The following is a 13,746-nucleotide window of genomic DNA, read 5'->3' as shown; positions in this document are numbered from 1 at the left end:
TGGATTTAAGCTGATTTTAGCTTTTCCTGAACATTTCCAAATTGAGTTGCTTCCAGTAACTGGTAAAACAGGATGACAGTAAATAGAAGTGTGTAGATTTCTCATCCCCCCCCCTTTCTCTTTCTAAAAATATGGTATCTTGCACAGGTAGGAAAAAGGCATTAGAATTATAGAAGTCTTAAAAATGCAAAACAAGCAGTTCTGAAGCAGATGACTTGATTCAGATCTGATCGTTCAACAAATTTTAAGAATTTGCAAAAAATGATGAAACAAATTGTGGGCAAGCACAAGGCTGATGAAGAAGATGGTGCTTATGCAGACATTACAGGACTCGTCTCTGCTGATGAGAATACCAGCAAGAGACAACAATGAGCACTGTTGCTGTATACTGCAGGAAGGTAAGTAAGGGACATGTTCAAAACTTTGCCTGACAGGGGAAATGAAGAAGAATACGAGAAAGCAGTGACTGCTCTCAACAAGCTTTACACGGTGCATCCGAATGCAATGTTTATGTGCCACAAGTTCTAGAAACTGGTTCAAGAAGAGGGAGAAACTGTAGCGTAGTTTGTGAGTCAATTGACATTAAGCAGTGACGAGTGCAATGTTCAAGACAATGAACTACTGATACAAGACCAGGTTGTGGAAAAGTGTCAATCAAATCATCTCAGATGCAAGTTTGTAGAGAAAGGAGATGTACTCTTGCTCAACGAATTGTTAAACATAGCTGTAATATTTGAGGCAATAAATGAACAAATCGAAGAGATGAAAAATGATTCTTCACATACAGTTAAAACCGTGACCAGTAGACAAAAACCCAAACAAGTTCCAGAATATTCAAAAGGGGAATGCTACAAGTGCAAAGCCAAAGATCACCTGAGTACAGATTCACTCTGCCCAGCCAAAGGAAAAACCTGCCAAGGGAGGGGGTGCTGACCACTTTGAAATGAAGTGTAGGTCAAGGAAGACCAAAAGGACAAAATTTCCAAGAAAGGAAAAATCAATACCAATATTACCAGCAGCAACATAAAAGGCAAGGACATCAACATTGCTATTCAATAAAACAGCTACAAGAGAGGAGAAATCCTAGCCTAAGTAGAGAGTAAGAGAAAAAGGAAAGAAGTGAAGTGTTCATGATAGAAAGTTCAAAAAGGAAAGAAAACATGATGCCAACATTGATAAGAGGAGTAGAAACTGAAAATGTGATAGACTCAGGATATGACACTAACATCTCAGTGAAAGTTCATGGAATAGAATGAAGAAGCAAGGTGCTAGATTTGAAGTGAAATGATGCACTAAGAAATTGTATCCGTTTGGGATAGTCCTCTGCAGACAGTAGTGAGCATAGACACTGATGTGCAGGCAGGAAAAAAGGAAAAAGAAAAGTGACAGCTGAGTTTGTAGCCATCAAAGGAAATGGTAATACAATTTTTTAATTGTGTATATATAGTTTATATAGAATCTAGCAAAATCTTACAATCTTGTTTTACGAACTGAAAACAGGGTAAATACTGTTCTCAAGCTGCAGATTTTGGGTAGTTAATATAAGGCCTTAAAAATGCTTGTTAGTTGGTGGTTTTTCTCCTAAAATGTGTTCACATCATTCTTTTCACACTCCACAGTTCAAAAACTCATCAAAAATAGATCTATCACCAGAATCTAGGGTAAAGAACTAGAATTTATTTTAGAGACTAAACTTTCACTATCCTGCAAAAGAAAATGGATGGGGAAGGGAAGGGAGAATGCTTGATAGGTCAGATTTAAGTAATGAGTGATGCATGACTAATTCAGTAATAATAAATGTGTGATTTGTATAGCACATAATCAGCCTGTCGAAGGAACATGCTCTCAACATTTTAGACAAGTAGGAGATATGAAGAATGACCGAGGAAAGAAGTAAGTAGTAATGAAAGACAAACATAGAAGACACAAAGAAGCATCAGAGAACAAACAATAAGGTTGGAGAGTGTTATAAACCTGCAGAGAAAGAAGAGCAGTGGGCTAGTCAATTGACTTTAATCACAACTATTGATAGCTATTGTAATCGGTGTAAGGAGTAATGCTCATTGAGCACAGGTGTTTTTAGTACGTGTTTAAAGGATTCCATTGTGGGTAAATGGTGGATATGAAGGGAAGACAGTTCCACAGTTTTGCAGCATAGTAACCAAAAATCTGGTGACCATGTGTGGTTGTTTTGGTGACAAGGATAGAGAGTATACAGTTATCAGTTGAAGAGTGGTCTGGCTGGGATGTATAGGAAGAGAGGTTCAGAGAACTAGCCAGAGCAGGAGCCTGCAAAGAAATTAAAACACAGCGCACTTTGGGTACCCAGTGCAACGTAGGAAGGAGTGATATGGTCCTAGCTCTAAGAACTAGACGTGGAGTGGAGTTCTGTACTTTCTGGAGTACTCGAAAAAGGTATACATGGAAGCATGCAAGCAAGGAGTTACACAATCAGCTGAGATAGAACAAACACACAGACAAAAGTGGTGACAACACATGTAGAGAGATATCGCGGATGATGCTGATCTTAGAGCTCATAATAGGCAAACTGACAGACGGCTGTAACTTGTCTATCAAAGGTCATGTCTGCAGTAAAAATGAATCCAAGATTTCAGACACATGACACAAAAGTGATGGTGTTGCCCACTTTAATGTACTTGTGTGGACTGATGAGTGATAAAGGATTTCTTCTTCTCAAGCAGAGAAGAGAGCCTCTGTTTTATCCTTGTTAAGTTTGTTCTGTGCCATGTAGTCTTGGATGTCAGTAATACAAGCATGGGGGATACAAGAGAGATGACATGATAAGGGTTATTGAGTAGCACGACTTTCACTAACTGAATGACTGCTCTCTGTTGGCTCACAGATTTTTTTCTTTTCATGAAACTTGAACAAGGAACCTCTCCAATGATTGTTGCTTTTTCCTCTTTTTGAGAATTCCATGGAAATATGACATTGCATTGTCGTTGAACTCATTGCTTACAGTGTTACAGCCTTATTTGGGTGGGTTTTGTTTTTTTGTTTCCAAATCTTGCACTGTTTCCCACATTTAGCACATCTCCCAAATCTCATTTAATGTGAGAGATTTCTCTGGCTTTTCCTTCTCTTCCCCAGACAAGAACACTTTCATGAGCTCCTTCTGTTGCCTACATTGTAGATCGATCAATTTGTCGGTGGTTAGCTCCTGACCATGTTCCTCCAACAACTCTTCTATGTCGGCCTCATTTACCTCCAGCCCCATGGTCTTCCTCAAGGACACAATTTCATTGACAATTGATTCAAACCCAGCAAACCCCTCAACATCATTTCCAAGGATGATGTCAGATCACAGTTTGTCCCAAGCAGAAGTGATGGTTCTCTTGGCAATCACATCCCATGCTTTATCAATGATCTTGAGACAGTTCACAATTTTGAAATGATTTTTTCAAAACACTCACAGAGTAAGGTTTGTTCCTTTGATCACTTTGAAGCCTCGCTGAAACAGTGCTTTGGTGTATAGCTTCTTAAAGTCCAAAATGACCTTTTAGGCTTCAGTGGTGGAAGGAAGGAACTTGACCTTGAATTTCGCCAATAAGTTCAAGGCCTGGAAGATGGGCAGGAGCATTGTCCATAACCAGCAAGACTCTGAGTGGTAGATTCCTTTCCTTCACTTCAGGACCGAAGACCATGTTCATCCACTCAACAAATAAAATACGAGTGATCCAAGCCTTAGTGTAGGAGCTCCACATAATGTTTAACTGGCTCCTGTACTTTACATCTCTTGTCGATTTCCGGATTGATGCATGAATAGTGGTTTTACTTTTAAATCTCCACTTACATTAGCACACAACAATAGGGTGAGATGGTCCTTCATGGGCTTGTGACTTGGCATTGCATTCTCTTCTTCTGTAATGTAGGTGTCCCTTGGCATCTTTTTCCAAAAAAGTTCCAGCTCATCAAAGTTAAACATTGGTCGAGGCAGATAACTTGGAATCAGTTAGCTCTTGGAACTCTGTAGTGAATGCCTCAGCTTCCTTTGCACCTTATATCTCTATGGATTCCACTTTTCTTCTTAAAGTTATTAAACCATTCCCTGCTTACCTTAAAACTTTCTTTTTCTGTTAACGGACATGGCAGTTTACTTTCAAGGTTGGTGTACAAGGCCTTTGCCTTCTCACAGATTACATTCTCAGTCACAGTATCACCTGCTTCTCATTTATCCACACAAGAAGCAACTTTTCTGCATCTTCCAGAACACGTGGCTGTTGCTTTGATATTCTTCTGACTCCTTTTGCAGCATCTAGCCCTATTATATCTTCTTCTTCAGTATTGTGCAAATGATTGATGCTATACAGTTTTGCGATGCGGGACTCTTGTATACCTCATTTGAGCTTTTCTATCATTTCCTTCCCAACTTCCATTGTAATGCCCTTTTTCTTCTTACCTGTTTCATTTTCATCTTTTTTCTTGATTGAGCCCATTGTTTTAGTGCAGACACGCACATGGTTACAGTACACTCTAACGATCATACTATGTTGACTGGGCATGCCATCTGAAATTCAGCATGAGAGAATTACAATCCTGCAGCAGGAGAGGGAGGTAGAGGGGTGGGGAGGAGAGGGCTCACATGATGCTTGTATTGCAAAATCTTGCCCATTTACTGAGTTACAATTTTTTTTACAGCTTACTTCAGCAGCCGCCTAATAGTAGTACTGCATTGCATCAGAAATGATGCAATAAACTCTGGATGATGTGTGCATGATGGTATTATGCAATGTGATGCAATATTACATAATTCTAGGCTTATTTAGGATGTTTTTACAGTCCTACTGTATAAATTTACATGATAAAACATAGAAAATGAACTATATCAAATATCTTAAAAGCAAGAGCCAGTAAAAAGATTTTCATGGTCATATTCGTGTTCAGCACACCAAGATGCTGCAGATTACAACTATCTCTCTCTTTTTTCATCTTTTAACAAACAACCAAGCGCTTCATATGCGTCTTAAAGGTAGGCAACCAAAGCAGCTATATAAACACACTTGCACTTTCAGACCGAAGTAAGGAACTTGTCATCCATCTACTCAAGTTCCTCAATCCAAGCCCCCACCCCAATCTGCTGCCAGCATGGCCTCCAGAAAATGTGTTAAGTTTTATATGCAATCAAGATATTCTGTACAGTATAATCAGTCTTTCTTACTAAACTGCAGCGTTCAGAATTGCAAAGACTCTCCACTTGGCCTAGACAACCTTCCTTATCAGCTAACTCATTTTTCAGGGGTCTCACCTCCTTCTAGACATCTTTAATTTTATTTGGGTGTCTGACTGTTTTCCTCACCTGTGTGGTGCCCATCCCAAAACCTGAAATGGATTCCTCTGATTTACATTCTTCTCCAGGGTTCACAACAAGTCCTTGCATTTAGATTTAGCCTTGTAAGTCCAAATATTTGCCATGCGGTCCTCACATATCTTTACATTTTCTCTGACCTTTACATGTCCTTACACTAAAAAAATATTACCAAAATTTATTTTTCATGCCTCTTGCAAATCCACAAATTCATTTTTTGAACTCAATTGTCGCAAAATGCAGGCAATTCTTCACCTCACCACCATTGTAGTCACATGACTAAAAAGTCAGTTTGCTGCAGGGACTTACCATTTTGCGGGACTTTAGTGTTAATTATTAAAATGAATGCCAGGGAAGTGTTCTTTACATTAAAAAATGTAAAGACAGGTCATTAAAAGACAAAAGATAAACATTGTGCACAATGTGTTGTGAAGAAACTTTGAATCTTTCATCTGTAGGAGAAAGCTCTTTGAGGAAGCACATGATAACTGATTGACCCAGAAAGTGGATTTAAGTATTTGTTGACGATACACGTATTTGTGTTACTGATTACTTTCACAATCAGGTACCGTCCCAGCCTGTTTGAAATTTGACAGCACCGACCAGCTCTCCAAATGTGTCCAGTAAGTTGACAATTATTAATTTTCTCTTAACCGATTCATTTAGTTAACTATGTGGATACTTAAGATAAAGGTGAACAAGAGACAAAAATATATCCATGACTGATCGGGCTGCCGTGGAGCTTTTGCTTGTGTCTTTAGTCTTTGTCAGTACTGAGCTAAAAAAATGTTCCTGAAGTGTTATTTTAATTTTTTTTTAAATTATCATCTTGAAAATTATATCTCTATTACTAAATCACATAAACACAAATGAGAAATTTTGTGTTGAAGCGTTTTAAGCCTGAAACATCAAGGCTTAAAACACGTTAAATATATGCATAAAATGTTATGTTTGTATGAAGACATGATTTTCTGTACTTTTAGCCCATCACCTATTTTATCTGTAAAGCCAATAGTTTAAAGATCAGTAACAGCAAAGAATCATTTAGAAAGTTGAGATTATATTCCTCGTGCACTACAAATAAAGTGTTTGCAATAACAAATCTACTGCTTTAAAGCTTCACTACAGTAAATTGATCTGATGTACTGAAAATTTACTTTTGCCATCTGATCATAAAAGATTATGGCATTAATTTATTTTATGTCAAAATAAAGAACCATACTCAAAAGTTATTTTTGTTTAAAAAAAATATATAATGTATTCTTATTATTCTATTTTATCGGCATATACATACTATTTTGTTTGATTTTTAACATCAAAGCTAAATCATTTCGCTCAACATAGTTTTCAACCATGATTATATCTTTATTTTTAGTTTATGAGTATTATCATGTTATTAATTATTGCTTTTTTGAAATCTGTCTTTAATTCAGACAGAATGTAATGTTTTCAGACATAATTCAAAACTTAATGTATTCTTTGAATAGGTTATGTGATGAAAACACGAGGCTGAAAGCAGAAATCCTGTGCACTCTGAAGATGATTGAATCCTACTAGAGCTTCAGATCTGCAGAAAAATCAGCTGATCTATTCCGTCTCATGTTTCCTGATAGCCAGATAGCACCAGAATTCAAGTGTAAAACAAAAAGCAGATACCTTATTACATTTGGTCTTGCTCCTGCAGTTTTGTAAACTGCTTCAGGACATTGCAAAATCTTCTTATGAGTATATAATTTTATTTGATGAAGAACCAGTAGCTGATGATCTTAGTCAAATCTTGCACTGAAGGCACACAGAGTAATTCTTATTAACCAATATATTAACAGTGATGGAGGGTTGGAAAATGTTGACATTTGTAAACCACTGATGATATCAGCTTTTAGTGCCTATGGCAGGTACAAACCTTACATAAGGTGACCAGACATACCAATTTAGGCAGGACAGTCCCGCCTGCTCATAAAATGTCCCAGCAGGATGCCCAGTGTCCCGCTTTCATCTAAAAAGTCGATCAATGTCCTGCGTGTATTTAAAAATCTGATTGCAGTACATTGATTCACATCCATCCCTTTCATTTCGGCTTTTGTCTATTGCCGTTTTATAAATAATTTCAAATTTGTACTCTAGATTACTGCCTTTGAGAGGAAATCCCCACCACGCACCACGCACCACGCACCCCCTCTTTCACTTTGATCTGCTCTCTTTGTTGGTGATGATACTATGATTGGCATATGTTCTGCTTTTGCTCCCAAAACATCTGGTCACGTTATGCAGCAGAAGGAAACAGAAGTAAATGCACAGAAAGAGACTAGGAGATGATCTGGCAATACTCATAAAGAGGCTGAAGTCCACCAGTGACAAAGAATGCCAACTGTTGGAACTGGCTGACAGATGTTGTTTCCAGGCTCAAGAGCGAAAACATTTTTTCACTCATTGAAAGATCCAACAATCTGCATTTGTTAGCCAAGAAGAAGACAAGAAGAAGGACATTACAAAGATTCAGTCAGACATTGCCAGATAAGAGAAAAAAATAAAAAGGTGTTAAATTGTAACATTCAGATGTTACTGATGCTCATTGCTGTGCCTTATTCAGTTTGAGATAAGCCTGTACATTTAAATTTTGTAAATGTATGCTGTGAAGTCGTGGAATATTATTAATAAATTGACTGTTGCCTGACAATTTGGATTCATTCTGTCTTTGGTTTAGCATTAGGAGCACACTCTATTCATTCTTTTTTGATCTTCCAAGCTTTGCATTCCTTGTCACCTTGATTTTTTTTTTTAATTTGATCCACACTTCTGGACTATACTAGATCTCCAAATTCGCAACCCACTCTTCTTTCAAAAAGAATTCGAAAAGTTATCTCTTTCTTGAACCAGAGCCTTGATCTTCTAGTACATTGCATGCACCTCTTTCTTTTTCTGTGTATGCGAGAGAGATGAACTAGGCTTTTGTATTACAATAAAGAATGCCTTTCAGCTCTTGCAATTATTATTAGTTACATTTCTGGAAAACTTGGAACATTAACAGTGTATATGATCAGTGCATTAAAGAGACTTTTGAAGTTATCTAAGTATGGCAGATAGGCATCTCAATTAATTCTGAGTTATTACTAGGATAGCAATATTTCAGAACATGGAGAGGACCAAAGATTCATTCTTATGATACCTCTTTTCAACTGTACATGAGAAAAACTGAAGCATTAGTGACTGTCGCTTAGGTCCTTACAATTTCAGGAAAGGTCCTTATAACACATATTCCCATGTTTCATGAAGCGAGTTACCACCAATTTATCCTAGTTTCCCAGGACACTTTACTGTTTTACGTGTTTTATTTATTTGTTCCAGCATTCAGAGTGTTCGCCAGTTTTTTTTTCACCAAATAGCTCATTATTTTCCTTCTTTAAATAAGCTACTTTTTTCTTTTTTTATAGATAGTAAAGCTCTGTCATCCCATTTTAAGTTTTAATTCAATTTACAGCCCGTTTTTATATTAGGATTTTCAGAGACTACAATACATTTTAAAACTATTTTCTGTTTCTCTATCACCTTTTTGATTAGTTTATATTGTTTACTTAGTCCTCTTCATACCTGGGTACACAAGGCATCCGATAGAGACCTCCATCTTTGTCAGCACCAGGTCTAGATGTGTTGTTCCAGGACAGTCTCTGGTCTCTCTACTGACCTTCACCATGTTTTGTTTGGTCATTCACATTTCCTCTTGCCATCAGCTGTCCAAAGAAGGGCTCTTTTGGTTGGTGCCTCTGGTTTCATTTTTCACACATTCCCTACCCATCCTATCTTCTTTTTTTGGATTATGGCTTTGGTGCAGTATAAGATATTTAAATACAACATTTTTCCTAGTGTTGATATTGTGAGATCTTCCATTCAGTCATAATGTATTCTACAATACATGTTCTGTAACATTATTTGTTACGCAGATCATGAAAGTCAAATTACAGCCTCCATCTGCCACAGATTTGCCTGCCTACAACCCACTTCATCCACCAGCTGCCATCACTCAGGTTTTGCTGATTGCCAATCCTCGCAAAGTAAGTCAGTCTTCCTAATGGGGATTTGGATCCATGTAGATTTGCTTTTTGTACTTTAAAAATTGTTATTTTTCTTATATAGCATTGCAAAAAAGCTCTTGTTAAATTCGATGAGTGACTGACAGTACATAAGTCTTTTTGGTAGGTTTCAATAGATATTTTTAACACTTAATTTAGGTAGCTATAAAAACAAAATAACATAATAGCTATACTTGATAACATGACTTTAAGACAGGCAGTTAAAAATTATCAAAATCAGATTCGTCCTTTTAACTATGATGCGATTGATTTCTGTGTAGGATTTCATGGATTACTTTTGTCAGTAGTGCTAATTTATTTTTACCGGCATTCTTCCCACGTCATGTGTGGACAAAAATTCATTATCTGCTGCACCATTTGATTATGTAATGGAGAATCATTCAAGGATTAGTTTGTGTCAGCTTTATTTGGACTCCCCCTTGTGTCAATTATGCCATTCACTATCACTGATCAAGCATTCCATTGATCAACATGTTCTCATAAGTTCTCTTATTTCCCTCACCCCTATGAATCTATTTTTAATGTGCTTCACAGATGAGTTAGATCTGTCTGATTAACTGTGCTTAGAACTGAAAAGTTATGTCACATCCGGAAGGAGAGACATTATCCTTCATACTTCTCCAAATAGCTTCATGCATCATGCAGAATTTGAACATAATTGGAAAATATTGTCAGCTTTAGAGCACCATGTGGAAGTGAATTGAACTCTTGTGTCATTTGGGGAGTGGAATGCGCTATACAAGTCATCTCTATTATTATTTTTTTAAGCAATAGTTCTTTCCCCTTTCTACCATGCAGCTTTTTCCATCACCTTTTTCCCACCTTCCAGGGATCCAGCTTTAGCTGGGAGTGAACACCCAGTCTATCTCTTACTGGGTGACTTACATTACTTAAAGCATATGAGACGTTTGCAGGGAATGTTGTATATGAAAACACAGAAGAAATTTTTTCAGAGACTATCTTTTTTATTGATAAAATTAAGCTTGGGAGTAAACTAATTTTGTATAGAAGCTGTGTGGACAAAGGCATATGTTTAATCAGATGCTTGCTTAATGGCTGGGGAAATTTCCTGTCGTGTCTAGATGTGAAAAACAAGTATAATATAAACATTTTTTTTTGTCTCTTTTAATGGTTGTATAAAGGCCATAAAAAGATACATAAATTTACATTAAGTGAACATAACTGAACTATAGTTATAGCACAAATAAAACTTGAGTAATTTGATTCATACAGAATGATTCGAGACTGTATTATGATAGAATGGTATCAAAAACATATGTCCGAGTCGTTCAAAATGGGATAAAACATTAAATGAAAATGTACAGTGGGAGTAGGTAGTTATATGTTCACATACCTAACCCTTTTAAGAGATGAAGGGAGAGTTTACAGTTTTGTACCTTTTTCTATTGAGATTTATTTCATTGATGTTTCATTTATAAAAGCTTTTCGGTCAAAAGGTTAAATTAATTTCAAATAATTTTTTAAAGGTGGCCCTTTTGAAGGTCAGAATTTTTTTGATGTGCTGTTTCTTTCTCTTGTACTATTCATATTTATTCTGTTGGTTTACATTGTTTACTTGCTCACTAATGGATATATCATTAAGCATTGTTCATTCATTGAATTATCTGTGATATGGCTAACATTGTGTTTACTCCAACAAATCAAAACATAACAGAAGATTTTTTTTTTTTTGTCAAGTGGTGCAAATTTGTTTTATAGGACTAAAAATTTAATTTTGGGCAAGCAGAGGAAATATAGACTATACAGCACACCAAAGTGTGAAAGGGTACCCTGATCATGTCACTTGTCATCCTTCTAGACGTCTTGTGGTATATTCAAATATTTCAATTACTTTATATGTTTCAGCTTATGATTTGAATTTCTTTTTTTAACAAAAAAATCCCACTAATGATTATGTTATTTACCAGTGGCAAGTAGCATGTAATTCATAATTTATGACTGCTAAGAACAATATGTTTTATATGAAGATCTGTCAGCAGCTCTATAAAGTCTTGCGGTAACCGATGAATATTGATAATTCAAAAGATGGTGGTGGCTATGTCAAGCATGTTTGTTTTGACCAATATTACTTGCCACTTTTTCAGGAAAGGGTCAGACTGAAATTCAGAATCTCCTATAGTATCAGTGGTAATCAAACTACCGATGTAGGAGAAGCAGAGGATTTTCCAATCCAGTAATATCTGTTGATGATGAAGATGAAGTGTCACCGGAATCTTCAACATGGAATTCTTTAAAAACAGGAACTGGAGATTTTGCTTTGGAGTATTAGACTTCTTACTTGAAAGGCTATTTTTAAGAACACTTTGCAGAAGAAGTAGTTTAACTGACAAGTCACTACTCCTGAAGGCAATCCCTACTTAGTGGACTATGAGTGTTAGCTTTATTAGTTATGAATAGTGATAGTTTAACTGAAAATATAAGCTTGTGTAAAGAAAGCAATTTATTTTTACCATAAGAAAGGCCAAACTTTCAAAATATTTCATGCAATTTCATATGAACATGACAACAAAAATTTGCACTCAATAAAATGGTCCCATCAACAGACCACTTGCTTAAAACTCTGGTTTACTTATCAGTCAACACTGTTGGGATAGTCAAAAAAAAGAAGAAAAACATACAGGTAGTAAATATACTACTCCAAGTGCTTTAAATATCAACGTACCACATTCTCCAACTGCCCACTGTTTTTGCAAAGGAAGTGGGTAGTCTTGGAATATAATTTACTTCTTTTTTAATGTGCTCATCTTTCAGCATGTTTCCATAATGTTTGTACCTGTATATTGAACAACTTTGATGAGTTTCAAAGTGTGATAATAGGTACTGTCAGATTAAAACAAACCAGTTCTGTTTCAAGCATTTTCCTGACAACTGATAGTAGTAAAGAATTTCACAACTGTGTGGAAAAAAAACCAACAGAGCAGTATAGAAGGAATTCCCTTTGTGAAAACTGCACGTGGCTTGAAATGTTTATAAAAATGTCTATCAGATGTACATTTTTCTCTACATTAAAGTTGGTAAAATGTAACGTTTTAGTTGGCAGTGAATTCTGAAAAGTAACATGGTTTTTATTTATACCAACAGCAGCTTCTTTCATTCATTGTTTTGGTGAGGGAGGACTTCACTGTGGGTTGCTTGAGGTTCAACATGGTTATAGCCATGGAAAGTAGCACAATTTCTTAAATGTTTATAATTGTAAGTAATTTATGTATTTTGGGCTTTAAACTTGGATGCTATCCTGAACTGTAAAGCTTTTAAAGTTATTTATTTCTAATAATGATAATATAATCAGATTTATAAGGTACCTGTTTCACAGTTACTAATTTCACTTATTCAGTCAGGCACACCTGTCAAGCAGCACGACTAACTCACCCTTCAGGTATGAAAAGAAGAGCAAGATCATATCCAATCAAACAAGACAAGATCAAACCAGATTAAACTGCATTTCCGTTGTTTAAAAGTCCCCCCTCCTTCCATTCAGTGTGTTCTTTAAAATATCTTTTCGCTATAAGTCTCTTGATCCAGTGCAGTAATAATTAGCAGTGTGCATCTCTGAATGGAAAAAATTTACTTAAAAATTGTTACTCTATTTACTAGAGGTTTTTCACAAAATATGACAGACTTCTTCTTTAACTGTAAATATATAAGGCAACTTTCCATAGAGAAAAGCAAAGTTTGAGCATTTAGCTATTCTGTTGATTTAGACATTTTTTAAGGAAAGTACTAAACGCTGTCTTCATATATTTGTACAGAACAAATTTCTTCTGATATGGGGTGGGGATTATTACATTTATTGGAGGAGACAGGTTTGATTGCTCCTAAAATAGTGTAAAGAATGAAAATTGTAATAAAATTTCTTTTTTGCAATGTCTTGTTCTAGTTGCTTTGGTAAATGATTGATTTGGAATGTTTGAACATCAGTTGACAGTCTGCTCAACACTTTTCAACAATGAATTAAAACACTAGATTTCTTTATTACTCCTATCTTCCCATTTGTCAGGGACGCAGTTTTTAAATCTCACTTTCTCTCACAACACGCACGCGTCCCCTTGCGTGTTCTTTCAATCATATATTACAAAGATTTGTCGTGGGAATGAAATAGAACTTTAAATCAATCAACATTAACTAAATATATACAAAGTCCGTAGGTCTTCCACATAGTGACCTGCATCTCCAACAGTTCTCTAAATGTCACTAAGACGACATACACATGTCCATTTCAGTATACTTCCATCTGTCGTATGTTTTTGAATAATTCATTAGAGCCTAGTTACTCACACCCAAAATTGCAACATCTAGGTAAAATCCTCTCTG

At 36.1% G+C, this 13,746-nt stretch overlaps 1 protein-coding gene across 4 annotated transcripts in view; it reads left to right on the top strand.

Moving 5' to 3' along the window:
* Positions 1-13,300, top strand: part of LOC112556439 (ADP-ribosylation factor-binding protein GGA1-like) — a 71,638-nt gene extending 58,338 nt beyond the window's left edge. For 3 of the 4 annotated variants that reach the window (XM_025225470.1, XM_025225462.1, XM_025225453.1), the window contains 2 exons: positions 9,265-9,375; positions 11,520-13,300. In XM_025225470.1, the coding sequence (XP_025081255.1) occupies positions 9,265-9,375; positions 11,520-11,612 (204 nt within the window). In that variant the 3' untranslated portion in view covers positions 11,613-13,300. The other variant, XM_025225478.1, reaches the window with a different exon arrangement.
* The last annotated feature ends 446 nt before the right edge of the window (positions 13,301-13,746 follow it).

Source organism: Pomacea canaliculata, linkage group LG1 (genome assembly GCF_003073045.1).
Source record: "Pomacea canaliculata isolate SZHN2017 linkage group LG1, ASM307304v1, whole genome shotgun sequence".
In the NCBI taxonomy this organism is placed as follows: Eukaryota; Metazoa; Mollusca; class Gastropoda; order Architaenioglossa; family Ampullariidae; genus Pomacea; species Pomacea canaliculata.
Note: the sequence above shows the minus strand (reverse complement) of the source record. Positions and strands in the feature narration are given on the sequence as shown.